This window comes from Myripristis murdjan, chromosome 4 (assembly GCF_902150065.1).
Source record: "Myripristis murdjan chromosome 4, fMyrMur1.1, whole genome shotgun sequence".
NCBI classification, from domain to species: domain Eukaryota; kingdom Metazoa; phylum Chordata; class Actinopteri; order Holocentriformes; family Holocentridae; genus Myripristis; species Myripristis murdjan.
In genome coordinates this window covers 23,205,249-23,231,314 of record NC_043983.1, presented here as the reverse complement: position 1 = coordinate 23,231,314, position 26,066 = coordinate 23,205,249, and the positions used below count along the sequence as shown (strand labels likewise).

At 42.1% G+C, this 26,066-nt stretch overlaps 1 protein-coding gene across 3 annotated transcripts in view; it reads left to right on the top strand.

Moving 5' to 3' along the window:
• Nucleotides 1-26,066, top strand: part of rfx2 (regulatory factor X, 2 (influences HLA class II expression)) — a 29,172-nt gene continuing 3,106 nt past the window's right edge. Inside the window, exons 1-15 of one of the 3 annotated variants that reach the window (XM_030049082.1) lie at nucleotides 1-156; nucleotides 11,187-11,301; nucleotides 13,074-13,163; nucleotides 14,056-14,138; nucleotides 15,004-15,274; nucleotides 16,707-16,781; nucleotides 17,846-18,027; nucleotides 18,237-18,356; nucleotides 19,842-19,963; nucleotides 20,443-20,561; nucleotides 23,853-23,965; nucleotides 24,247-24,398; nucleotides 24,865-24,962; nucleotides 25,410-25,559; nucleotides 25,713-25,921. In XM_030049082.1, coding sequence (XP_029904942.1) covers nucleotides 11,194-11,301; nucleotides 13,074-13,163; nucleotides 14,056-14,138; nucleotides 15,004-15,274; nucleotides 16,707-16,781; nucleotides 17,846-18,027; nucleotides 18,237-18,356; nucleotides 19,842-19,963; nucleotides 20,443-20,561; nucleotides 23,853-23,965; nucleotides 24,247-24,398; nucleotides 24,865-24,962; nucleotides 25,410-25,559; nucleotides 25,713-25,921 — 1,892 coding nt within the window. In that variant the 5' untranslated portion in view covers nucleotides 1-156; nucleotides 11,187-11,193. Of the gene's footprint in view, nucleotides 157-6,975; nucleotides 7,019-11,186; nucleotides 11,302-13,073; nucleotides 13,164-14,055; nucleotides 14,139-15,003; nucleotides 15,275-16,706; nucleotides 16,782-17,845; nucleotides 18,028-18,236; nucleotides 18,357-19,841; nucleotides 19,964-20,442; nucleotides 20,562-23,852; nucleotides 23,966-24,246; nucleotides 24,399-24,864; nucleotides 24,963-25,409; nucleotides 25,560-25,712; nucleotides 25,922-26,066 lie in introns of those variants that run through there. The other 2 variants (XM_030049083.1, XM_030049084.1) reach the window with 2 other exon arrangements.

Here is a 26,066-nt window from a genome sequence, read left to right as displayed (position 1 = left end):
AGACCCCGTCGCGCCATAGTGACTGTAGCCGTGGAGACAGTTACTTACCAACGGGCGCAACACTCAGCAACAGCAGCAGCAGCAACTGGAAGTCAACGAGCGAGTGAGAGAGGGGAAAGAGAGCACAGCCAGGGCAGAACTTTTCTCAAGGCAAAGGTGACTATTATCTTTACAGAATTGAGACACTGAATTAATCTTACATTTGGAGCAATATACGATGGGCTCGAATGCATTGCTGCCAGTCTCTATTGCCTTCCACAAACATAACTTTCCCTTTTGTAGCATCCGCCCCAAGTTGTAAACGGCTTTCCACTCTACATTTAACTAACGTTCACCTAATGTTGGCAACAACTGTTTGCAACTGATGTCAGCTGGGCAAAAGTGTGGTCAGTCGTCGCAAAATTTAAGGTCTGCTATCTGTTATGGCTGTAGTGTAACGTTATAAATAATAATGAATGTTGTTCCATCTCGAAAATGATTCAGCATCCCTTGTCATACGTTGAACTGCGGTTCCATCCCGGTTCGATGGATAGGTCGCTCGTCAAGCCACAGGTGGCTAGCTAACGCTAAACTAGGGAATTATTAGTGATAAGTGCAACTTCATTCACAGATTCAGTCGTTGTGGTTGCACTGTCAGTAGTAACTAGAGCTCTTTCTGCTTCGGTAGGAAACGTTCAAACTTCAGCTGAGTGTCCTTCGCTCATTTTAATTCAGAGCAGGTGGCAGCCTAGCTAACGTTAGCTAACGTTAGTCCAGGGGCTCAGACTATGCGCTGGAACGAAGTGTGAAGTGATCAGTGGGTTCACTTTAATTTTAGCAGACGCTTGTCAGCTTCCCCTTGTGCGTTTTTCATCCCACACTCTAACAAACTTACTTCTTGTCGACTGTTTGCTACATACGGCATCGTAAAATATTTTTTTTGAAAGTACCGATCAGTTACGTACGGACATGTGTTGAGGTTCAACCGGTGACGTTACAGCACGTTTATTAGTTCACGGACCGACAGCACGATCAGAGGAGTTGTTGTGAACCGGTGCTCGATTTTTGGTCTGTATTCCATACGCATGGACGGCGATCTAAATTCAGTAATCTGTGTGAAGCAAGCAGCTTTTTGAGATGTACGGCTTGGATGGAACAATGTAACGTTACTTGAAGTGAAGTTGCGACGCTCTTATAGTATTTTTCACAAATGGAATAATCGGATAGGTTACAGCTAGGTGGTGCTATGATGGTTCCTAATTCTATTCTGCCCTGTTTTTACTGTCTTTGGCTAGAGATGAGGGAGCTGTGAGTGCTGTTTTCTATGTGTTATCACTGCTGATAAAACTGTACTCTTGAAGGCTTGCATAATGAATCAATGATCTCTGAGTCCCTGTCATCTCTCTTATTTCATCATGTGGAACCGTGCTCTTTGATTAATCCTACATTTGAACAGACCCACTACAGTTGTCCTCAGTTGTAACGTCACATTACTCCAGTAGTGATTCTCGTTCGGGTTGCTGTGTTGTTTGATTTCTTTGTAGAGTTGAGGGCCCATACCAATACAAGCCAATGGAAATAACTGAAAAAAACAAAACAAAACAAACAAACAACAACAACAGAATTCCCCCCCCCCCCCACATGTTTTTAGATTGCTACTTTTCCTCAGTTTTACAGTGTAACTCTAGCAGGTTCCTAATCCTGTGCATGTTTTTTTCTCTCCATTTGGGGTTCGGTTTCTTTTGTCCCCTGAGATACTTAATCTAATGAACTCTCTTTGGAGACAGCTGTCAGGCGCTCGGTCATTTGTAAGATTGTTTGCTTTTGAAGCATCAGTAAGAATCTTTGCAGCATGAAAATGTAATCTCTAATACTCTTACTCTCTAACACCATATCTCTTTTCTTTCTTTCTTTTTTTTTTTTTTCTTTTTTTTTTTTTTTACAAATGGAGTGTCGTGTTTAAAGTGTAAAGCAAGTAGGCTGTAGGATTCTTGTTAAAATGATTCATTATTACACCTCAAATACACCAATACACAGATACACCTCAAAACCTGTTTGTTTCGTTTTAGGTGAAAGGCGGTTGGATTTTTTGGCTTCCTTGCGTTGGTGTTCAGGATGGCAGATTTGATTATACATACATTTATCAGAAATAATGGCTGTGGGTTGATCACTCTCTGGTCTGCAAAATGCAGTAAAAGGAGAATTCTTGAAGTTTCCCTCAAAGATTTGTTAATATTCAAACTGGATCGTATTCCCTTGCTTTTGGTATGAGCAGCCTGTTTTGAGCGAGAGTTGAATGTGCATTTAACATAACATTCAGCTTGTTTTGAATAAAGTGTCAGAGAAAGAATCTTAACTTTGATTTGTCACACACTCCACAGCTACAAAGAAAATAAAGAAATTACTGGCTAAAACTCTGGCCCCCCTCAACCCCCACTCCCCCAATTTGAGCGTGACACTGTTATGTTTACATGGCAACTTGATATACAAATACACCCAAAGTCATGGAAAGAAAGGAGATGGGGTGGGCCAGGGGGCGAAATGTTATTCTTTTAAAAGTCAGTGTTTTTAATCAGGTTATTTTCATCTCCCTCTTTGTGGCAGGAGTGCATAGTTTTGGCTTGCAGAGGCAGGTCAGAAGGAAAAGGTGTGCAGAAAGGAGAATGGAACATCATGGAAAGCAGCTGGTGATAGCGAGTTGAACCTATTTTTATTGCTACACTTTTATGTAATTATCTCTTACTGGTGTGCAGAGTAGCCCAAGTGAGTGATGAAAATGATGTCACTTGGTTTAAAACTGCAGGGAAACCATTTTCTTGCAGAAGCTCACTTTGAGATTACTTGTCATCTGCGTGTGTCCGTATTTACACAAAGCAGAACACACACGCACAAGCGCACGCATGCTCACATAGCTCAACCACATTAAACTTGTGTATTGCTGAGTGCAGTGAACCAAGCGTGCCATTATTGACACCGCCAGCAGCTTGCAATTGTGGCCATGCGTTGGTCCACTTCAGGGATAGCCTGTGATTCCGCTGACAGTTATGCTTCATATTTAGGCCTGGCCTCCCTCCTCTTGCCCCTTTTTGAACAGCACCTTCTCTGGAGTTGCTCATATGATTGTGTTTAGTGTTCACAGTTACCCGTTTGCCATTTTGAGTGTTTAATGGACTTGTGTGTAGTACAGTTCAGCTATCAAAAGGACAGCTGCAGTGGTCTCTTGGGCAGCGGGTGACCTGACACAGCTTTTAGTCACATGTACTCTGTGTGTGTGTGTGTGTGTGTGTGTGTATATGTGTGTGTATATGTGTGTGTGTATGCACGCATGGGTTTGCTTTTGCACACACATGTGTGTGTTTGTGTCTTTGCTCATACTGTATTTAGCTCATCTTGATGAGTGTCACTCCTGCCCTGAGGAGAGGTTTTCAGTCCAGTAGTCAGCCACAAATATAGACATAGGCCTATTCACAGCTGTCACTTGTGTTGTTGTTGTTTACATTTGATCATATTCGCATAAAATTGCATTTAACCACTGTGCTACTGTACATTTCATTATCTGATGTTAATGCCATACTAATGGGTTATCCCATCACTGCAGTCAATGGCATGTCAAGAAATCACAAAGCAAAGCAGAAGAGCTGAGAGGAGAATGCCTTGTGGGGCTTGTTAAGTGGATATTAATCAAGGCATTTCTACACATGAATGTCTCTGTTTCATAATCTTTACAATACACATCATAAGTGATGTGCTGTATTTCAGTTCCATGAATATCTTATGAAAGGAAAATTATGAAGGGTCCTCTTGTCTCTGTTTTGTCTTCTCATAGTAAGTCTTCCCAGGTAGAAAGGTTTGGGAAATCATTGTAGGCTTACGCTGCTAGGATACTAGGAAACAACCTTGTCATATACAAAAAAATGTTACCATTGATTAGCCCTTAGACACAGTGGCAGCAAGTTAAAACTTGTTGTGAAATGAAATGTTTTTCTGTCTGCGTGTGTGTGTGCGCGTGCGTGTGTGTGTGTCATCAGGAGCATTCTTAACATTCCACCTGGTTTGTATCGTAGCTACACAACTGCTAATTAAATTTCCTGCCACAAACAGCAGACAACGCTGTGACATTTGCATTACAATGGCTGCCCCCTCCCCTCCCTCTCTGAACCTTTCAGGCTGGATAGCAGCAGCCCCCATGCGCTCTGCATTTTTCCTTTCTTTTGTATAGTTTCGGGCTAGTTTGTTAAGAGATGTTTATTTGGCTTAAAAACTTCTGCCAGTGTAAATGTGTTGCAAAATAATTAGAGCAACCAAGACCAGGTCTGTACGATAGTGAGATTTGGACAGATTTGTTAATGAGTAGACTCAGGCAGTATTTTTGTGTTCTTCTTGATTTGCTGGGTCACTTGGTCTTCTCTCCAGAAGCCTTTTAATGAGAAGACTTGATAAGTAATTAGGAAGAGTCTGCACACCAATATGCTCCACATACACGATTTTATTAGGCTCTGAAAGAATGTTTCGACCCCAGATTGGGATCTTCATCAGGTACCTGACAAAAGTACTTCAGAAAGATCTGGTATCAATCCAGGATCGAAGCGCTGTTCTCCCAGAGACTAATAAAAGTGTGCAAGTGAAGTATATTTGTGTTCAGACTCTTCCTCAATACTCTTGTACTTAAGTTCAGCATCCCCAAAGGGATGTCTTTATCTGTGTTTTTTCAAAATTTGATAAATAAAAATGGCAGTGGAATTCTACAGGCTGAAGGAAACAAGCCTGCCGCAGCTGGAGGTCCTAGTTAAGTGGCTTTCACATCCCATCTTTGTCTCTCTCTCTCACACACACACACAGACACCTGTTGGCTTTACAAGAGATCGTAGGCAAGCATTATGTCTCCACAGAAGACAGATGTGAAAACCAGCATTGTATGTTGATTATTTCTGTTTAAGAATCAACAACAGCAGTGTTGTGTAATTGGAGACTGTCCTGGCTTGGTATTGTCTGTCAGCCATGGCTCCACATTGCCTACATGGCCAGGGAAAGAGGACAAATGGCAAACAGTTGCTGTTTACAAAGTCATGTACTAGAGTTAGTTGGGCTCATACATTATCAGGGAAAACTTAGAAATTCAAGGACTCACCTTTTTAGTCAGAAAAATTAAATGGAAAATGTTAAATAAATGATGAATAGGAAAACTAAATAAGCTTGTGCAATATTAGAGTTTAACAGTCATTTTTCTGAAAGGTATACATTTAAATTACTATGTTATGCCACAACCTCATACAGTAGGCTATATATTCAATGAAATGGTGCCATGCACATTGCAGTTAGGGGACACTTGTGTGGCCCTTAAATGATTTGATAGTTGATATTCTGAAAATGGTATACACGGTTTACTCTTCAAGGAGTCTGTATGCTGCTTAAATGAGTAATCATTTTTTAATATCAACAGCATGTCCAGGCACTGGATCTGGCTGCTGGTTGCACTGAAGATTACCTAGTCCACTCCCTCTGTGGCTGCCTGCAGCAGCTGGTAAACCACTAGGATTGAATTTGGCTGCAGCTTAGTCATGAACAGACATTATTGTCAGGATATTGCATTGCAGTGATAAAACATGTTCCTCTGAGTTTGATGCAAGAATTCAGCCTGATGCAGTATTCATTGCAAAACAAACAAACAAAAAACACTAGGATCTGTGTTGAAATCTTAAAGCATTAGCTGGTGACTCATTGGTTTGTTTCAAATAGTGTTTGTGGAAGCATATGATGAATTGCACTGTCATATCTGTGTGGAGTGCTTGCCAAGAAAATAGAGAATTCCACTTGTGAGACATAGCGTTTATCTTTGGTTCATGGGTCAAGATTGTAGGGGCACTCTGCCAGCTTCTTGGGGCATCTTTGCAGAATCTCTGGTCCGTAGAAAACAATCCATTGAAAGTCCTTAGGCTGACTACACCTGGTAAAGACAGTGGCTGGAAAAAGATTTAAAACAGCTAATAGTAGGAGCTTTGTTAGCATCACTGAGAATATTAGTTCAGTGTATGAAAGAAGGATCTGAGTCTAGGCTTAGCAAAAGCCACAGGGTCCTTAGCTGCCCTGTGTTCTTGTTCATGGTGGATTGTGTTGATTAAATGTTAACCCTCTATGATCATGCTTTTTAAACATGTTTTTCCAGCATTATGAAAGGGGAAGTTGACTGATTTATAGCTTAGAAAGGGAGATTTTTCAGAGATTTTCGAATGGGTGAACATAATGTGGAGAATACATTGGATGGTAGCTTTAGGGAGGGTTGTCCACAATCTGTACTTTGCATCTAGATGTAGATTATGTTTACAATGGGATTTTATTTGTTTTTCCCATGTGTGGCTAAGTATCTAGAAACCATGCAGTGAGTCCAAGCACCAAAAAAAAGTTACTTCTTGTGGTGATGCAATCAGTCAGGGGCTGTGATTCTCCAAAACATGAATTATGTTGTAGTAAAAAGACTACAACAGCCAAATGAAAACTGTTCCATGGCATTTCAAAAACAGTTTCTCTCCATTATCTCCATTAGCAACCAGGTGGCGTGACAACAAAGAGTGAAGTTTACTCCACTGTGTCATCAGAAACATGAGATAAACGCTCGTTGAAGAGAGAGACGCCCACGTGTACGAGATTAGTCTGATTACCTTCCCAGTTGTGACTGTCATTACCTCCCTCCCCCCTGCGTGTCTTTGTTGTGTTTCCAGTTTAACTTATAACTGTGTAGCTTTGCTGCTGCTTCAAATCCCCATTCTTCGTTTTGATGTTAAATGGTGAGGATGGGGGATGGAGGGGTTAGGAGGGGGGTGATCTGGAAAGGGTTAGACTTAAGAGGGGGGTTGGGGGAGGTAGGTGGTAGTGTAGTGCATGGGCGAGCACACCGTATCCATGGTAACGGTTTGATCATTCTCTCTGTGGCTGTCAGGCCTGCAGCACTCATGGTGACGGAGTGGACAGGTTGTGCTGATGACCAGAGGTGGGGAGGTGAGCGAGAGAGAGGGGAGGAAGCTTGGATCAGAAGCTGGGGTTGGTGCGTCCTATTTCTTTCCCCTCTTCTCTCTCTCTCTCTCTCTCTCTCTCTCTCTCTCTCTCTCTCTCTCTCTCACTTGTCTCTCTCTCTTTTCTTCCTCAAACCCTGCCATCTGCAGACCCCAAGAGCTGCTTTGATTGGATTAGCCACGAATTAATGAGACAGGCTTGAAGAACAGCCTCTGTTGTGGAAATCTCTTATCATATCTTAATTCGCTCTTTGTCTGAGCGCGTGTGCCTGAGTGATCTTATAGTTGTTGTTTTTTTTAATGAAAAGAAAGTCAATCTAAGTTTCTTTAAACTGCTGAAGTGCTGCATAATCTGTTTCCCTATAAAATCGATCTGATGAATTGACCTTAGGTTAAAAAATGAGCAACAAAGTCCCATCAGAAAATTTTTGCTTTTCCTGAGTACATATCAATGGTATGACTATGGAATAAATCTTAATGGCCTAAGGGTCTTGGCAGGTTGAATTTAAAAGAGAACCTAAACAAACAGGTATAGTTGGTAATAAAAAAGCACTAAACAAATCCCCCATAGACATTATATCAACAGCATCAAGTGTCTGCTGCTCTTTTATTGCTGGTTTTCAGCTTCAACTGAGTTGTAAAAAACAGTACGCACTCTGACGTTACTCTGTTCAAAGTGTTTCACTATTTAGTCTGCTTAGGTGAGGAAGTTTGGAAAGTGTTTTGACTTGGTTTTGAAAGCTATTGTTGTTTTTGGGTGTCATAGGTGTAAGGCAGGTTTTCCTTCCTGATGACTTTAACATTCTTCCTTGCTTTGACCAACTAGTAGATACTACAACAGATCACTACATTTTATCCTCTTCAGTACAATCTAAGCCAGTATAAGGTCTTAACATTTTTATGTAATCTTTCTTCTCTGCAACACAGGAATAACTCTGTCTCTATGTCCCCCCGGTGCCTGAAATTAATAGCTTACATATTTATTGTTGTAAGTTTCTGCTTAGTGTGAGATAGACAGATCAGGTGGGGGATGGCATTGTTTGGTTTGGGAAGTATTCTGTTGGTTGCATAGCAACAGGCTCCTGGAAACGGGAGTGGACGGTGTTGCCACTAGCAACCGTTGTTGCTCTGCAAACAATGTGGGCCAGTGCAAACATGAGCCAAGACTGTGGGCTCCTGCTTTTAATTGAACATCTGTATGTGTTTTTCTCTGATTGAGCTCTGTTTAAGTTAGATTTGTCAGTGACAGATGTTCAGATCTTGTCTGCATTGTCAATATTAGACTATAGTTTTACTGGCAGCTTACAGAGTTTTAGAAATGTGGAGTTTTTACATTTTTTTCCTACATTTCCTTACAGCTTTTAAAAGTAACTTTTGAGTAGAATAGTCATGTCTTGTGATTTTCCTCATTGCTCATATGAGATTTGCATGTGTGAAAATGGGCTCACTTATTTTGTCGGGACATGTGTGTGAAGTTGTCTCTGGTTTGGAGGGGGAAACGCTTGCCTCTAAAGAGCAGCCCATTCACAGTAGGGTTTTCCACAGTGGTCTGCTGTGTCTCCTGCTGTGCTCTGCCTTTGTGCTGTTCATAGCTGCTGGTGGGGAATTTGTGTGGCTTTTAACCTTCCTGAAGGCTGAGGAGAAAGACTCCTCTGCTTGCACACCCTCTCTCTCCTTCAGTCTGACGATTTGGCGCACTTCACCACACCTATTAAAGCTGGCACTTTAATTGAGCTTTTATGGATGAAAACGTGCTGGTCAGTGCTGAATTTTTTGACCTCCAGCCATCTCACCGTGCCACTCATTCCTTAATGGTGCACAGAAACCCTCCGGCTCGAGTCTTTTCTTTGGCGGAAATGGCAAATGCAAGGATGTCCAAAGATAACTGATGGAATTGTTCCATGTGTATTTATAACTCAGCTGACACCCTGTGGACGAATTCCTTCCTTTAGAAAAATCTTTAAGCGTTGGAGTGTCTTTTAAAGTTCACCTTAAGCCAGTGCCATTTTGATAGTAGTGATTTGAAATTTATATTACATAAAAGGAACCAAAATTGTAGTGGAATAGAAGGAGTGACTTTAAATGGCAAGACTTTTACATATGTGTGAAGGATGATGAGACAGCGATTGACACATGTCAGAATTTCAACATAGGAATCCTCCTCTCAGTCTATTAGTCATGTAGACAGAGCACTGTTTTTTGCCTGTGGCAAAGTTTCTATGCTTGGAAAATGTCAGTGGCGGCACACCCAACACTTTTGTTTTTTTTTTTCTTCCATGAAGGTCAATTTCACAATATGTCTGATAGTATTGGTTTGTTAAGGTACCTCACACATCTATAGTGTAATCTTTTGTTTGCAGCCAGTTGTCTTCTGTATTTGCAGACCAACTGTTGTCATTAGGCCCGGGGTTATCATACCTACTGCAAAGAGTGAAGATTAGAGGACCAAGATGCTGATGTCAAAATTAATAATTGCTGCTGAGTGCCAGACACACTTTGGTCTTTCAGAAAGATGTTTTTTTAAAGCAAAATTTCTGTCTCAGTCAGAAAGTATTGCTTAGTCTTAAGAAAACCAAGACTCTAACCTGGCTGCACCTGTTGATCAGATCTAACGACTCAAACTGTAAATTGTGGTCCTCAGTTGTAATGATCCTGGGCAGGGGTTTTCAACCAGTGGTCTGTGCCCCTCCGGTGGTCTGTAAAGTTCTTGTTGGTGGTCCCTGAACATGCATTCAGTAATTGAGTTTGAATACTGAAAGTGATTTTTTTTTTTTTTTTTTACACGTTATCATTTATTAAATATTCATTGTTGAATGTGAATTGATTCTTAATAATCAGATTCACTCAAATATAAAAAAATTAGAAGTCAATGTCCCATTCATTCTGCCCGAAAATATTAGCTTACTAACTAGCATGTAAAATAGTTAAATTAATTGAATAGATACATTGATTCTATTGATGAGAAAGTATTTTGGCAAGTTTCAGTGAAAACATAAAGGCAAAAGTGAGTAATTGTCTAAGAGGTAAACTTAAACTTGGACCCATAGCAGTGGTCCCCAGGTTGATTTTAGTCAGGATGGTGGTCCCTGGCTCACGTCCAGTTGAAAACCCCTGATCTTGGGGAAGCACCATTCCCCTATCAGCCTGTAGACTTTGCCTACTGCTCCTGAAATGAAAGACCTCATCAATTGAACCCCCCTCCCCCCACTCCCCCACCACCTCTGCCAACCTCTGCCATATCTCCCTTTCTCTAATCCTCCTCCCCCTCTTCTCTTTGCAGCCACACTCGAAAGTTCCTGTGTATGAGCTTTTAAAAAGGGGGTTGGGGGGGTGAGAGAGGGGAGGAATGGGTAGAGTTAGGGGTGGTCGTCATGGATTCCTCACCATAGCAACCGACAAACGTTTACAAAGCATTGAGGAATTTCCTCATATCAGCTGGATTATTGGAGCCCTCAGAGAACGTTTCTCGTTCGAAACAAACGCTGGATATCATCAGGACCCTGGCAGGGGCTGGAGCCCCACTGCCATTTTCATCCCTCTTTTTGCCCCTTTTTTCTTTTTTGGAGAGACTGGGGAAGTTGTTTTTTATCTGCTCACTCCCCCTTGCAGTTCCATTCTTCTCTTATCCCTCCCTTGCTCCTGCTTTTTCCCACTCATTCCCTCTTTAAAAGAGAGCCTTTGTGTCACTCCATTTTTAGCTCTGCTCCTTTACTATGCTGTGCACATTGTCACCCAGTGGAGAACCCAGAGGCAGCAGCGAGGGGTTTAGTCCTTGGGGAGCAGTTCAGTCCCACTGGTAACCCGATTGTACTGTACCTTTTCCACCTATGTCTGTCCTGACAGCAGGACTAGTGGTGTCTGTGTAATGCTGTTGGATTGGTTTTTATTCTATTGATTAAGGCCAAAGGTGGGCTGCCTCTGGGGCTCTGAGAGCTTTACTGACTCAGCTTGATTTGGCAAAGCCAGAAACCCCTGGGGCTCAATGAATGCCCTTGCGGCTCCAGGAGGGAAAGCGGTTGGGGAGAAAGAGCACATATTTGGTATGGCTGTCCATGTGTATGTACTTGAAATGTTCTTATCCTGTTTTTCTAGGCTTCAGTATTACCTACAAAGGTGTGTTTTCAATATGGGCATTGTCCCCATACTCATGACTCCTCTTTTTTCTTTTCCCTTCTTTTTCTTTCCATCTGTCCCCTGCAGTCCCAGCATGCAGAGCTCTGAGGGAGGGTCAGACTCCACGTCCAGTGTGGCAGCATTGCGTACCTCGACATCCGCCCAGGCCCCTGTGGTACAGCCCGTCCCAGCCTCCCAGCAGGTCGGTCACTATCTCCACCCTTCCAACAGCTGCTCTCACTGTCTTTGTTGAGTTCTCCCATTTGTATGCATTTGTGTTGTCACTGGAGTTGCAGTAACTGTATTCCTTCCAGTTGGTTGCTTACAATCGTCCTTGTGATTTATGTTTAAAAAGAAAATCTTAGTGTCTGAGCAAAAAATTTCTCTTAGTGGTATAATAATAGTGTTGCCGTAGTTTAGTGTTTCATGCAGAACCTGCAATGGAAGATGTGTCTTTTATGATGGCTACATTTGTAAGGTACTACTGCTGTTACCCATCCACTCTGCCTACTTAACCCCTTAACCTTGCCAAGTGGTAGGCTTCTGCCTTGCCAATCCGTGCAACAGTTTACTGTCTGGATCTATACTTCTACTCTGCCACATCTAATTTAAGGCTGTAGAAAATAAGGATAGTGTTGTCAACAGAATCCATAGAAACCAAACTAAATCTTTGTTGTAATAATACCTTTGGTCAGTGCATATCCATTGCCTGTGACCAGCTCAAACTGAGAAAAAAAAAAAAAAACACGTGCTATGCCATAGACTCTGCTGTCTGGTTGTGACATATCTCAGGCATGTGGAAAAAAAGGTTTTATTTATTTTTGTTGTGAAGAACATGCACCTCAATCAGCACACATTTGAAGAGGCCAACCAACAGCAACTGACTAAAATCATCAAATAAATATATGTCTTAAGCTGACATGCACTGAAGTCACATTTACTTTGAACAAGCACAAATTGGACACAAAAATAAATGCTTTTGAGGCTGAAATGTCGCTTCATTCTCAAATATCAGCAGATGTCCCCTTGCATTTGTTAGCGAATAAGAAAAAAGCAAAATGTTTTTTGGGAAAGAAAAGGCTAAAATTAGGATTTAGTCTTAGGTTATATTCTTCAGGCACTCTTGCACCGAGAAGGAACAAAAAAGTGGATAGTGTTTAAAAGCCTTTAAGCTACTATGATTGAATATTGAGAATATGTAGTAGAAACACCTACCAGGTCACATTGGTCATATCATTGTCTGCATATCTGTCCATCACAATAGCATCTAATCAATTAGACAAATTCCTCTCCCCAATATGAAAGATGATTCTCTAGAGTTTTATATTTTTTGACTGTCTCATATTTTGCAGTTTCTGTATTCTGTTTCTGTACATTTCCTGACTTCAGTAATACTTTGCTTGTTTTCTTTTTGCGTATTATTTTTCAAATTCAAAGGTACTGAATATTGGCACCAAATGTCGGATGCATTACTTTAACAAAAATAAAAGAATCATACTGTTTGGAAGAAAAAAAAACATAATGGTCAAACCCTGGTTCTCATCCTTTGCTCCGAGCTCAGGTTAATTTTAGAGTGTAGATGTTGGGAACAGACTTCGAAAATACAGTCCCCAGCTGGTCTTCCATTTGTCCTCTTGTGTTGATGCCTCATATTTCCCATGTGCAGTGTGCACACGGTTTCATATGTTGTGCATCAAAAGATGCATGCCCACTTATGTTAATGTTTCCTAGGGTGAGGGCTAGATTTCATTATTTTTTTGTATGTGCATATGCACCACTTCTTCATGCTTCATGAGCACAGTGACACTATCTGGAGTGGTAAAAAGAATTTTTGAGCACTTTAGTTGTTTTTTTCCCCTTTGGATATGTTGAGACAATTTGAAGTCGAGTATTGCGTAGGCTGTCTCGATTGGTGTATGTGTGTGATTGTGCATGCCTATGGATGTAATTGTGTTATATCATATATCTACACAGAGGGTGCTGGTTCAAGCCACAGGCTCTGCTCAGAAGGCAGCTCAAGTACAGCAACTATCAGTACCCAGGGTTCAACAGGTTCCTCAGCAGGTACACATACATACACACCTGTAGGCGAACACATTACCAAACAAACATATTCCTCTGTGCAGTATTTGTGTGTGATTCAAAAGAGTCAATTAAGTCCCTTTCACACATGCACTGAACTCTGCATCTTATACCGACATAGCTGGACAAGCTGTATGTGTGAACACAAATGTCCGCATCAGTTGTTCGGCAATTTATTGTCCCAGCTCCCTAGTACTAAGCCCGCAAAATGTGCGGCTGAGCCCATGTGTGAATAGAGCAGGAAATTGTCAGTAGCAGGCACAGTGAGCGAGTGGGCATGTTGATGACATTTTCTCTGACACAATCTTCGTGCGCAGAGTTTAGCTGCTTCATATTCTCCTCTTCCATTTTTTTGCTGATATTGCGGATAAGTGCAAATTCATGTAGTAGCTGCAAAAATGGTCATCATTACTGATAAGTCTGTAGTTTCCACTGCCATCTTTGATGTGCTATAAAAAAAAATCCTGCGATTTTCGCAGCGTACTTTTTGTGTCATGCCTCCTGCATGCCATACCCAGGTGTACTCTTTGTGTCATGCCTCCTGCATGCTGTACCCAGGCGTCACCCCTTGCCTAAACCACACAGTCTTTCCTTTAGGTGTGAACATGTCTCACATGAACAATCTCCTGTTGTGCTCTACATGTGTGAAAGGGTAGCTACACCTAAAGTCTGGACCTGATTCTCTGTACATTTTGCAAAGTTCGTGTGTGAAAGCGGCTTTAGTTTCAAGGGTGTAATATGAAACAATTTACATTGTTCTTTATTCATAAACAAGCATAAATAAAATGTTTGTATTATTCTCAAGCCTCCTTCCTTTGTGGGCCCTAATTTGGGCCCTAATTTCTAACCCTAACCCTCCCATCTTTCTCTGTAGGTTCAGCAGGTGCAACATATCTACCCATCCCAGGTCCAATACATAGGAGAAAGTGGAGAAGCTATTTACACTAATGGAACTATGTAAGCAATGTAATACCACTTCATGGAATATGATGAATGTTTTCACATTGTAGTCTGGCTCACAACAACTTTTATGGTGGAATGGCAGTTTCTATTTCTGTTCTTCCATAACTGGATGACAGCATCCCTGGATTCCAGTTGGTTTAAAGATAATCATCAGAAACATCTTGCTCAGAACATTCACTGTAGTTGAAGATGGTAAAGATGTCAATATTTATGCTTGTCAAATCGCAGAGATACATAATTGTGATGAATAATCTTGATTACCGTGTATAACAAAATAAACAGGACATATATGATGGATTTCAGACAAATGTTGTGCATATGACTTCATTTAGACTAATGAGAGTTATGTATGTGTTGGTGCTGGATTAAGAGTATGATAACAAGCAAGGCATTAAAGGCCACTTTCTTCTTCACTGTATAACCGCCATATCATGTGAATTTCCCCTGGTAGAGATCAATAAAGTTTACCTTATCTTATCTTAGAGCTAAGTATCCATGCAAATCCTGGTTTATTTATTTATGTATTTTAAGTTGGAAGCATTTCTAGGATCACCCTAATAATCTGACAAATATATATTGTATTGTTGTCTATGTAACAACATTCTGCACTGTGTCTACAATGTTGTGCTCATTGCACAAGAATTGAAGGTCAAAATATCAAAGGCCTTTCTTCCCAGTGGGAGCATAGTCCTAGATGGTGCTATTACTCATGACTTCTTCATTTATCCTCGGCCATGAAAATGTATTTAATTATCCTAAACGTGATGATGAAATGACATCACTGCATGCAGATTGCAATGATGTAAGACTTTTGTAGTCCTTGCACAGTTTTATCAATCGTGCTCTGTTCTCTCCCCAGTCGAGCAGCTTACTCCTACAACCCCGAGGCTCAGTTGTACGGGCAGGGCAGTGGGGGAGCCTACTTTGACTCACAGGCTGGAGGAACTCATGTCACAACGGTGGTGTCCTCTGCCAGTGGTGGAGTTCCCCCTCACGGCATGGTGGGCATCACCATGGATGTGGGCAGCAGCCACATCATCTCCAGTGGGAGTACTTACCTGATCCATGGAGGAAGCATGGAGGGAAGCCGCAACCACATATCACACTCCTCACGCTCCTCCTCAGCTATGGTGAGCAACACCCATCCCAGTGCTGCCATGAGGCTCATGCTGGTACTCTGCTGCTAGTGCCATAGTATCTATACAACAGAATGGGATTAATCAGCAAGCAAAAGTTAGTGTCATTCAGAGGTGTATGCCCACCAAAGAAATGGAATGGCTGTGAAGTTAAGTGCTTAAGTGATTTTTCATATGCTGTATGAGGGATTGTTTGCATACGCAGCATGCACTTCTGTGCTGCAGGGACTCTAAATGAAAGTTTCTGCTGCCTTGTGCGCAATTTTAGTTACTAACTCTGACACACACACACACATACACGCGCAGACACACAAATTGCTCTGACTAGCAAGCATCCTCACTGCTGCATGGTCTTATGTAATGCATGCTGGTGTTAACAGTCATCAGTGCTGCCTGAGCCTGTGTCCTGACTGCCCAGCCGCCCAGGGCAAGATAGGAAGACAGGGAAAGAGACAGAGGGTCAGAGCAACCTGAGTTTGGGCCTCCTCACATCGCAGTAATGTATGGAGAGCAGTGAGGAGCAGGGCAGAGAGACTGAAGAATCGGGGCACTGGCTTAAATAATTCAGCACTGCCTTGTTTCAGAGGTTTTCACAGGCACTTGAGCGCCCTGCGAAACAAAGCAACCCCTGGGGCTCATTACCATTTGGCCAAGAGCCCTCGGGAGCCTTCTTAAGGCTTGGAACATTGCCTGCTTCTTTTTGCTTTTCTTCTGTGTCTCAAGTTTGGCTGCTATACCACACATCTTTTCTGTTTTCTGCTCTTTATTTTCTTCTAAGGCTCAAAAGAAAGTCCCTGGTTTTGTCATTCATTATGCCTGCCAATTTATCTCCATTATTTTTGTTGTGCATACCACCGAAAGTCTCAGTGATCTGGTATATTCATTTAAAATAGCTTCTTTGGGATACCTAATGGAAAGACAAGGCCAGAGTGACACGGAAATATGTTTTATACCAGCACTGTCCTGCTTTTGTTTTAGTTACAACTTCATATAAGTGACATCTGCATTTCAAGTATGCTCTCAATTTTTCATTGTTTGGAACATTTTTGGGGAGGGGGGGTGGACATTGGTGACCCATTGTCCCATAGCTTGATGTGACCTGTGCCCCTGTTTGTGGTTCCTATTTGCATACATTAGAGTGTCTGACCGCGAGCCTTCAGTGAGCAGCTTAACCCTTTGAGTCCCTTGATTTGCATGCTTTTGTTAGCCAATAATGGATTTGGCTGCAACACTGACTGATTTTAATGGAAATGCAGAAATCTGGCTGCCTGCTAACAGTCTTATTTCCTTTCTTTTTTTTTTGGTCTTCATACACCCTGTGCTTTATTCTCTATCTATCTCTCTCTTTCACCTGCTCACCCTCTCTTGCCTCTTCCCCTCCTATGTCCACTTTTTTTTCATTTTTGCATGCTTCTTTTTTCTTTAGCTTGAAATGGCGATTGAAAACCTCCAAAAGTCTGAAGGAATTGCAACTCACAAAAGCAGCCTGCTCAACAGCCATGTAAGTCAACCAGGAACTTTCTTTGAAAAGCACTTGAGAGAAAATGGAAAAAAAGGCTTGGCTGTACCTTAGGCAGTGTGTTCCACTAAAAGTGAACACAGTACCTACTGCTAGCTGTTCAACTCTGCACTGTCCTGTTAACTTGCATTATTATCTCAACTAGTTTTCAGCCTGAATCTGGGCTTGCATTTGCTATCACTTGTTGATTATATCTTGTACTTGGGCCTCGTTTAATACTCTGCATGCAATCACAGGGATCAAATTTTCTACTTTTACCCATTATTTTCCTCCGTAGTGACCACCGTGTGAGTGCTTTGCTCCCAAAGCTAAAAAGATGCGCACTGAGATTTCTTTGCTAATGCCAGACCCAAATACATCAAGACATGCACACACTGTCACTCAGTTATATTACAGTATAATTTGTGTCCTTTTGTTGGGAGACTGTCATCTCTGTTATGACATAATGAAATGGAAATGAGATTCAGTACTACTTGACAGTACTTTATTACCATCCTTGCCATCACTCAGTCAGATAAATTAACTGTGCTTTAGATGCTTTCCCTACACTGCAGCTCTTAACCTCAGCTGCCCTCTGTACTATCTAAAAATCATCCTTATAAATACAAGTGGATGATGTATTGATAATTCTGAGCTTCTAACGCAAATTCTTATGATCTTGTTGGCCACAGACAGGAACAAAAATGTGCCTTTTTCGTTTTGGTCTGTCATGGAGATTTGGAGCCAAATAAAATTGATAGCTCTCCATATGATTCCATATGATCTTTGTGCAAATAGTCATTTCCTATGCAGTTGTCATTTACCCGCTCAGTAAAGGCCTCAGTGTAGCCACAGTGGGGCTTCACTGGTCTCTTCGGTGTTTAACCTCCTACAAAAGTGCCTTGGTGATGTATGAGAGTGTGTGTGGTGTACACGTCTTATCTGTCTTTTGATGTGGTAATAAGATCCCCTGCTCCTCTCTATTGTTGGCCAGGTGATGATCAGAGGCCAGAGTCGGTCCATTAGGACTGACTGATTGTGAGACTGTGTTCTCTGTGTATTTTTAGCTGCAGTGGCTGCTGGATAACTATGAGACTGCAGAAGGAGTGAGCCTGCCCAGGTGCTCCCTGTACAACCACTACTTGCGCCACTGTCAGGAACAGAAACTGGATCCGGTCAACGCTGCCTCCTTCGGCAAGCTCATCCGCTCAGTCTTCATGGGCCTCAAGACCCGCCGCCTCGGCACCAGGTAGAGACAGGAAGTTGATGATGAAGCTGATGATGACGATGCTGATGAAGATTGCTAACAACAATCATGTAACCATTAGAGATGCAATGAGTATGATGATGCCCGTAGGCAAGAGAGAGTTGTTGATGGAAGGGGATAATGATAGTGATTACACTAATGGTAAGCCTTCTCCTCACCACTTTCTGGCTTTCTCTCACTGAATTTACCAGAGGCAACTCAAAGTATCATTACTATGGTATCCGGGTAAAGCCAGACTCTCCACTCAACCGGCTGCAGGAGGACACCCAGTATATGGCCATGAGGCAGCAGCCTGTGCACCAGAAGCAGAGGTCAGTTCTCTCTCTTGCTACTGTTCACCATTTTCCTCCTTACCCCTCTATTCCACTTGTCTGTCTCTGTCATGTTTGGCATTACAAAACTGTAATTTTAGACCATCAGTGTTCCTCATGGTGTCATTTTCTTGTTTTTTTGATTGCCAGATCTTTGTTTCAGCCAAGATCGAAGACAGTGCTGTGTAAATCTCAGTACAATAATAAATGTAACGATTGTATGTTCGCTACAATTTTCCTGCTGCTGGCTGTGATTCCTCTTCTTTCCAGCCCTCTTCTTTCTCTCTTCTACCTTTTCCTCTTCACTTTGACCTCTTCCTTTCACTGTCACTTTCAGTTTTTTTCCCCTTGTCTCGTCTTCCTATTCCTCCTTAAGTCATTCCCTAGTTCAAGGATAAGCAACAGTATACCATGGACACAAGACAGTATGCAGGTTTCATTCCAATGAAACAGTGCACCATGCTGCTTTTTGAACTGAATACTACCATACTAAACATGCTGTATAGCCATAGAGTTACCTGTTACTTGTCATGTGATGAGTAGGTGGCACGCTGGTTAAATGTTTTTTCACTGGCCTAGGTGTTTTTGTACATGCTGAATTAAAATGCCTATCTGGAATACTTGTTGTATTCAGTTTAGAATTTTGTGCTACACATTTTTAAAACTGTTTCACATGATTTCATAAACACTGAAAATCCATCTTTAACAAAGCCAGCCTTAACAAAGATAGAGTAGTTCTAATTCAGCATCTGGGAAAAACATAATGACTAAGATCGTCTGACTTCAAATAAAAACTGTAAGAGGCAATAAAATCCTATTCTGGCATAAAATGTCATGCAAGCAATCTCAAAAATGCTGTGAGAAACAAGGAAATGCTTGGAGCTATACAGGATTTCCCATTGTAGTAAACTGTACCACCACTGTACCACCACAGTTTCATGTTGCTGAGACTAAAAATATTACTATACAGTCATTTGCAGTGTATAGTGCATAGAATTATAAAAATAAATCTTTATTGCTACTCACAACAGTTGCCATCACATTATGTTCTCTACAATACGGGAAAACTTGCTCCAAAGTATGAAAACAAAAGTTAAACTTAAAATATACAATTTCCTCCAAACTCTCTTTTGTTCATAACACTGTTTGTAAACAGTAACTGGACACACACATTATCAGAGGTATGCACATCCCAACACAAAATGAGCATGAGTGCAGTGTAAATACCAGCATCCTGTCCAGTGCAGTGTTAGCCTCCATTGCTGTCACTGTAGGTAAGGACAATGAATGACTTCATAAACCACAACCGCTGTGTTGTTGTACTGGCCCTGTTAGACAAGTCACTAATCAATCAGTTGGCCCTCACCAGTCCTGTAGTGGCTCCGGGCCATCAGGTCGTCCTTATTGTTGAGCCCTACAATCCCTGCCATAGTTCTTTTGTCAGCCTTAGCCAACTAGGCGTTCTGCCTTCTCCCCTGTGCGCAGGTTCAAGCCTCTGCAGAAGATGGATGGTATGTCAGACAGCCTGTGTGGGAGCTCTCAGCACTGTGCCAGCACGCCAGAGCAGTCGGTGGCAGCTCAGAGCCAGCACCACCAGCAGTACATAGGTGAGGAAGACATTGCAGTAATATTACACAAAATGTCTACTGGCTTCATTTATATTGCATGTTGTACCAGATAGTATTGGGTACCATTGGAGCTCCGCAGATTTCTGGATAACCTTTTAAATAGATGACTGATGGCACAGCCAGGGCCATACTGAAGCATCACTCAGAAATCGTACAAAAATTCACAAGAGCAGTCAGATATAGCATCCTCCGCATGCTCCCCCCGCATTAATATACACCTAGCTGCATCTGTCTACAATGCTTTTTTCCAGAGATTTTGACCTTTGGGTGACCTTGACCTTTGACCTAGATACTCCCAGATTTCCTTTACTCTTTACTAGCCCCCCCATGAAGTTTCATTCAAATCTCTCTAATAGTTTTTTGAGTTATCATTCAGACAAACAAACAACCAATGGATCTGGGCCTGTGGTAAATGATGAATGATACATGACACCTGTGTGTACATCTGCTCTGTGTAGATGTGGCCCACGCACTGCCTCCATTCCCCTCCCCTGACCTTGGCACCCAGCCTCTGCCTGAGCGCATCAACATGAACGACATCAAGAAGCTGCAGACACTCTACAGAGACCACTGCGAGGTAGGTCATACCACAGCATCACAACCATTTTCTTTTCACCTTCCATTACCCGGGCTGTACTGAGCACGCATTGCCATTGTCAGCAATAGCCTGGGAGCTACCCAGTACATTTATTCCCAGTTACATTTTCATTTACATCAGTGCACATTAATTACTGTAATTACCGACCCTGTCCATACATGCATCGTCATGCGTTGCTCATTTGCATGGTAAGTGGACAACTTTGTAAATGTTAGAAATGTTCACAAATGTTAATTGGGCCTTGAGGGTGGGAAGTAAGGGAGGGGGCAGCACAAGCAATGACCTGAAATGTTCATATGTTCAAACTCGTCTGAATTTGGCTCATGCCATGATTGATATTTTCTGTAGATTTCTGGTTTTAGATGATAGTTGTTGCACAATGAGTTTGTTTTACAGGAAACCAAACACTACAACCACAAACCAGAAATACACGTCTGGTTTTCTGGTGTGTCTTTCCACTGAGTTTTATTTTATTATTGCATTTTGTTGGGGGAAATAGCAAGCTAGACTGTGCCATAATACTGTGTGTTACTGGTCAGACATGCAAGCTATTTCACATTTAATGCTATTGACATTATCATACCAACAGTTAACAGTGTTGTGTTTCAGTTATTCAGTTGTGTTTCACTATTTTAGTAGGAATGATCATTTTTGCATTAGAATTATCATTTTCACTGAAAAAGCTATCAAAATGATGGCAGGATTTTTTTCTGGTCTGTACCAAATAAACATGTTCTCTTACATCTGGAAAATCCAATTTGTAGCCCAGGGCATCCCTGTAACACCATAATTCTTATATATATTTATAAATATTTACCTTTATCAAAAAATTGCAGCTCTAGCGATTTGGATATGGCCTTTGGTCATGTTGTGATTTTGATAATATTTTGATTAATTGTTCAGCCCTAGTTTCAGTGCTAGATAACTTGCACCATTAACACATTAACCCAACCACAGTCAAAATAAGAACAACATATCAAATAAACGTGAGATTGTTCTTCATGGCACTCATTGAGTTGTGTTGGATCAGATCACGCCGGTCATTTGAGTTACACTCAATATGCATTGTCATAGATATCTTTCCTGCATCGAATTCCTTACCATGTATTGACATTCATATAAAACTGGTCCATGATTTAGAGATTTTCATTCCTAAGTAGGACGCTGTGTCATCACTCAACAGGTGTCCTGTCCCTGCTGAAAGCACTGCGTTGGCTGAGATGATAAGAAAACATACATGATGAAATGATGTATGGAGCAATGACATATACAGGCTCACAGTATAATGCAGAGCACCTTGGTACCAAAATCAATTTGAGTGGGCAGGAGAACACTCCCTTAGGATGAAACAGGCTGACAATGAGATGGAGAGAAGCAACATTGAATGTTAAATTTTGGGAGCTTTCCAGGAGAGAGGAGGATGGGGGGATAGAGGCTGTGATTAAAGCAGCCAAGCGCTGGCTTTATCATATTATCCCTGCCCTCCCCTTGTCCAGCCTCACCACGCTTCCTTTGTTCCAGCCGTCCTTTCATCTCTGTGCAGCTTTCAAGACATGCCAATTAACCTTTCAGCGCACTGGGTGGACATCTTGGTGTCTTTGTGGTGGCCTCCCCTTGGGCCTTTGTGTTGCCTTGTCTTTGGACGGGCACATGGGCTCCTGTCTTTGTCTGTCAGCGCAGCCCTGTCACTCTCACTGCTCTCAGTGCCATTGCGTGTTTAATGTTTATGCATTTGGCTTTTTTTCACTTTATGTGAGCAAACAGTGGCCTGTTAGCACATTATCCAAGGCTTTTATTGGTGTCATTTAAAGTTACTGCACAAATGAAATTAACAAGTTGGCATAAGCATCGAAGAATGATTTATTTCTCACTTTGCTTACATGCAGTTAAAAGAAGTAAGTCTGTGCAACTGCTGATTTTTGTAGCAGTGATACAGACTTACATCCAGTATTGTGTATCCATTTATTGATGTTATGGTTCATGCTGACATGATAAATTGCCATATTATCAGCCATGTCTTTAAATCCTTATGTTTGTGAGTAGGATGATTAGATGGTTCATGAAAGGAGAATAATTCACAGTGTGAACTACATAAGTGTGTGCGTGTGTTTGTGTGTGTGTGTGTGTGTGTGTGTGTGTTGGTGGCGGGGGTGGGGGGTTAAGACTGGGAATCTCTGCTGTAGGCCACACTCTGACTGTCTGTCTGTTTCCTTTTTTTTTTTTTTTTTTTTTTTTTTTAAATTTAAGGCATGCTTTTAAGGCATGTTTTTCCCGTGTGGTGAAAACTGGGGAGGTGAAATGCTCTTGTTTGGAGGGGATGGGGAATTCTCCTTTTTGTTTTGGAGTTCTGTGTTTGACCTGTTGCTGGGGGCAACGGTAAACAAGGTTACCATGGCGATGGCTGGAGAGGAAGCAAAAACATATCATGTGATTGAAGCCTACACTGCTGTGTAACAAGATCCAGCGGCAAGTGCATGTCCTGCCAGAGAGAAAGAAGAGAATCTCTGGGCATGGTGTGAATCATACTCACAGACTCAACAGACACTCAGTGTAGCAATATACTGGTCGAGACAAAAACACATAGGAGGTTTCGTTTCTGCATTGTGTGGTGGTGGGCGGACACTTTGTCTGGTCTTGTGGATGGCTCAACAACTGTTGCTGCTCTGAATTTTGTATTTGTCAGTGGTTTGTAGTATCCAAGAACTCTTCAGGGTGAGGACTGGAACTGTACTGTCACACTTGCTAACCGTTTTCTACTCCATGCTTTTTATTACAGTTTGTGCTCATTTGTGTACAATATCCTGAACTCTTTAAGAGACTGGCACGTATGAACAGGAAAGAGAAATCCCATGAGTCAGTTCAGGTCAGCTTTCCACTTAGTTTTAAAAGGAGCTGATTGTACAAATCTCTGAAGGTAATCTGTCTAATAAAAACAAGCAGGACAAAAAAAATACTGGGTAAAATGATCTTCTAATAAAACCTAAACATGGTCTTGAGGATCTTCCTGGGGATTATCGTGCAAGGGGCAGTGTAGAGCTGATTCGTTGTCCGACCATGAGGGTTGAGCTTGAGTGAGACAGAGTGTGAGAGGCTGCCTCTGCCTGCCGGTAGAAACTTTGTTGTGTGTCTGGTTGCCATGGCTCAGCTCTGTGTGTTTTGACCCCCCCTCCTCCTTCAATCCTCCTCTTTTCCCTCCTCTCTTCCCTCCCTTCCTACCTACTCCCCCACCCCTCCATCCCACATTCTCTCCCTCCCTCTCTGCTCCCGCAGGCCACTCTGGATGTGGTGATGAACCTCCAGTTTCACTACATTGAGAAGCTCTGGCAGACCTTTTGGTATTCAACACCGCCACCTAGTGACGGAACGACCGCCATCCCCAACAGGTCAGACCACACATACATGAGCGAAGGCCTTGTTGTTTAAAAAAAATAGGCTGTTAGTTGAAGTGAAACAACTGATCATCTCATAATAAGAAAACTACATAATTTTTTAAAATACATTTTCAAGTGCTAAAACTTTCTTCTGATTAACATGACAGTTGAGTTTGCCGTTTTATGGTACAAGTTGTAAATTTGTTTTTCACTATTGATCATTCACATTAAAAAAATATATTATTACAGACTAGATAAAGAAACGTGGTTTCCTTTTTTCTCTCCTCCACCAGTGATGATGACCCAGAAGGTGTGATCCCCAGAGAGAAGCTGGTGGCTCTGTGTAAATATGAACCTGTCAGACTGTGGATGAGGAGCTGTGACCACATCCTCTACCAGGCTCTGGTAGAGATCCTCATCCCTGATGTGCTGCGCCCCGTCCCCAGTGAGTAGTGATTTATTTTATAGCATTTCAGCTTCACGACATCATATAAAATGGGGGGGTGAAAGGAAAAAGGGAATGACGTAGAAATTAAATGAGTAGAACCAGTGTGGGCCTTTGGTTCGAGCAAATCAGAGTATTTAATTTAGTTTCTATGGGAATGACACGCAGTAATGGGGCATGGGCTTAATTTGAAACCCATGATTCAGTGAATGTCTATGTATGCTATCCGGCTGAATCACCACACTAATGAACTAATTCAAATATGGCAGAAACTCATCCACAGTGTCTACACTGTGTACACTGTTAGCAAATAATACTGTACTTTACTCTGTTACAGAACTACTTAAATCTATGTTACTGCAACGAGCTGCTGTTATGCACCTTTATTTATTTGCTTTATAGCTGAGATATGGTAGTGATACTTTGTCTTGTCAGTGATCCAGACTGTGTTTTGTTGTTTTTGTAGGCACTCTCACTCAGGCCATCCGAAACTTTGCCAAGAGTCTGGAGGGCTGGCTGACTACTGCCATGAGCGACTTTCCTCAAGAGATTGTCCGCACCAAGGTAAAAAAAAAAAAAAAAAAAAGGAAGATGTTCGATCCTGCGGTGGTAACTTGCAACACTCGCAACAGGATTGTGAAGAGATGTGATATAGTTACATTTACATGTGTCTGTGGAATACACAATGCAGTGTGATTTCTCTTTTGGCAAAATGCCGATTGCTGCACCCATGACAGTAATCATGTCGTCTTGCTGGTTTGCTGTCCACAAGTATTCTGACAATCCAGTGTGGGCACGAATGTTATCATGAATGAGTTTTATGAATTTTTCCTAACCAGAGTCACGTAGGATGTGTGTCAGTGCCAGATGTTGTGACGGCTTTAGAAACCTGATTTATTCACCTGATATCCTGAATTGCTCTAGTTTATTCAACAGTTAATGCATGAAAACATCATGGGTGACATAACTGAGGAATCAGGTGAATTCTCTGGTTGTGTGTGTTTGGTGTAGGCGGCAGTGGTCAGTGCGTTTGCCCAGACGCTGCGTCGTTACACCAGTCTGAACCACTTGGCCCAGGCAGCCCGCGCCGTTCTCCAGAACACCTCCCAGATCAACCAGATGCTCTCTGACCTCAACAGGGTCGACTTCGCTAACGTTCAGGTAATCCTGTCTGACAGATAAGCAGGTTCATCAGTGGTGGCTTGGTTATTTTTCATTATTCATCATAGTATGCGTCTCTCTCTCCCCTGTGTTTGACGTTTCCCATGTCTGCTTGTCTTCTGACTGGTTGTGTGTGTTGACTGTGTCCCACAGGAGCAGGCATCCTGGGTGTGTCAGTGTGATGAGAGTGTGGTTCAGCGTTTGGAGCAGGACTTTAAGGTGACCCTGCAGCAGCAGAGCTCCCTGGACCAGTGGGCTGCCTGGCTGGACAACGTGGTCTCCCAGGTCCTAAAGCCCCACCAGGGCAGCCCCAGCTTCCCCAAGGCTGCACGGCAGTTCCTCCTCAAATGGTCCTTCTACAGGTACGAACAGAACTAAACTGTTCCCACTTTCCATCAAATCCATGCGTTTATCTGGTGTATCAGTCAGTTTTGAGGCAAAATGGCCATTTGGTTCCAAAATCTTTTGTGGCTGTGTATTTTTGTACCATTATTCACCAGCTGTGTC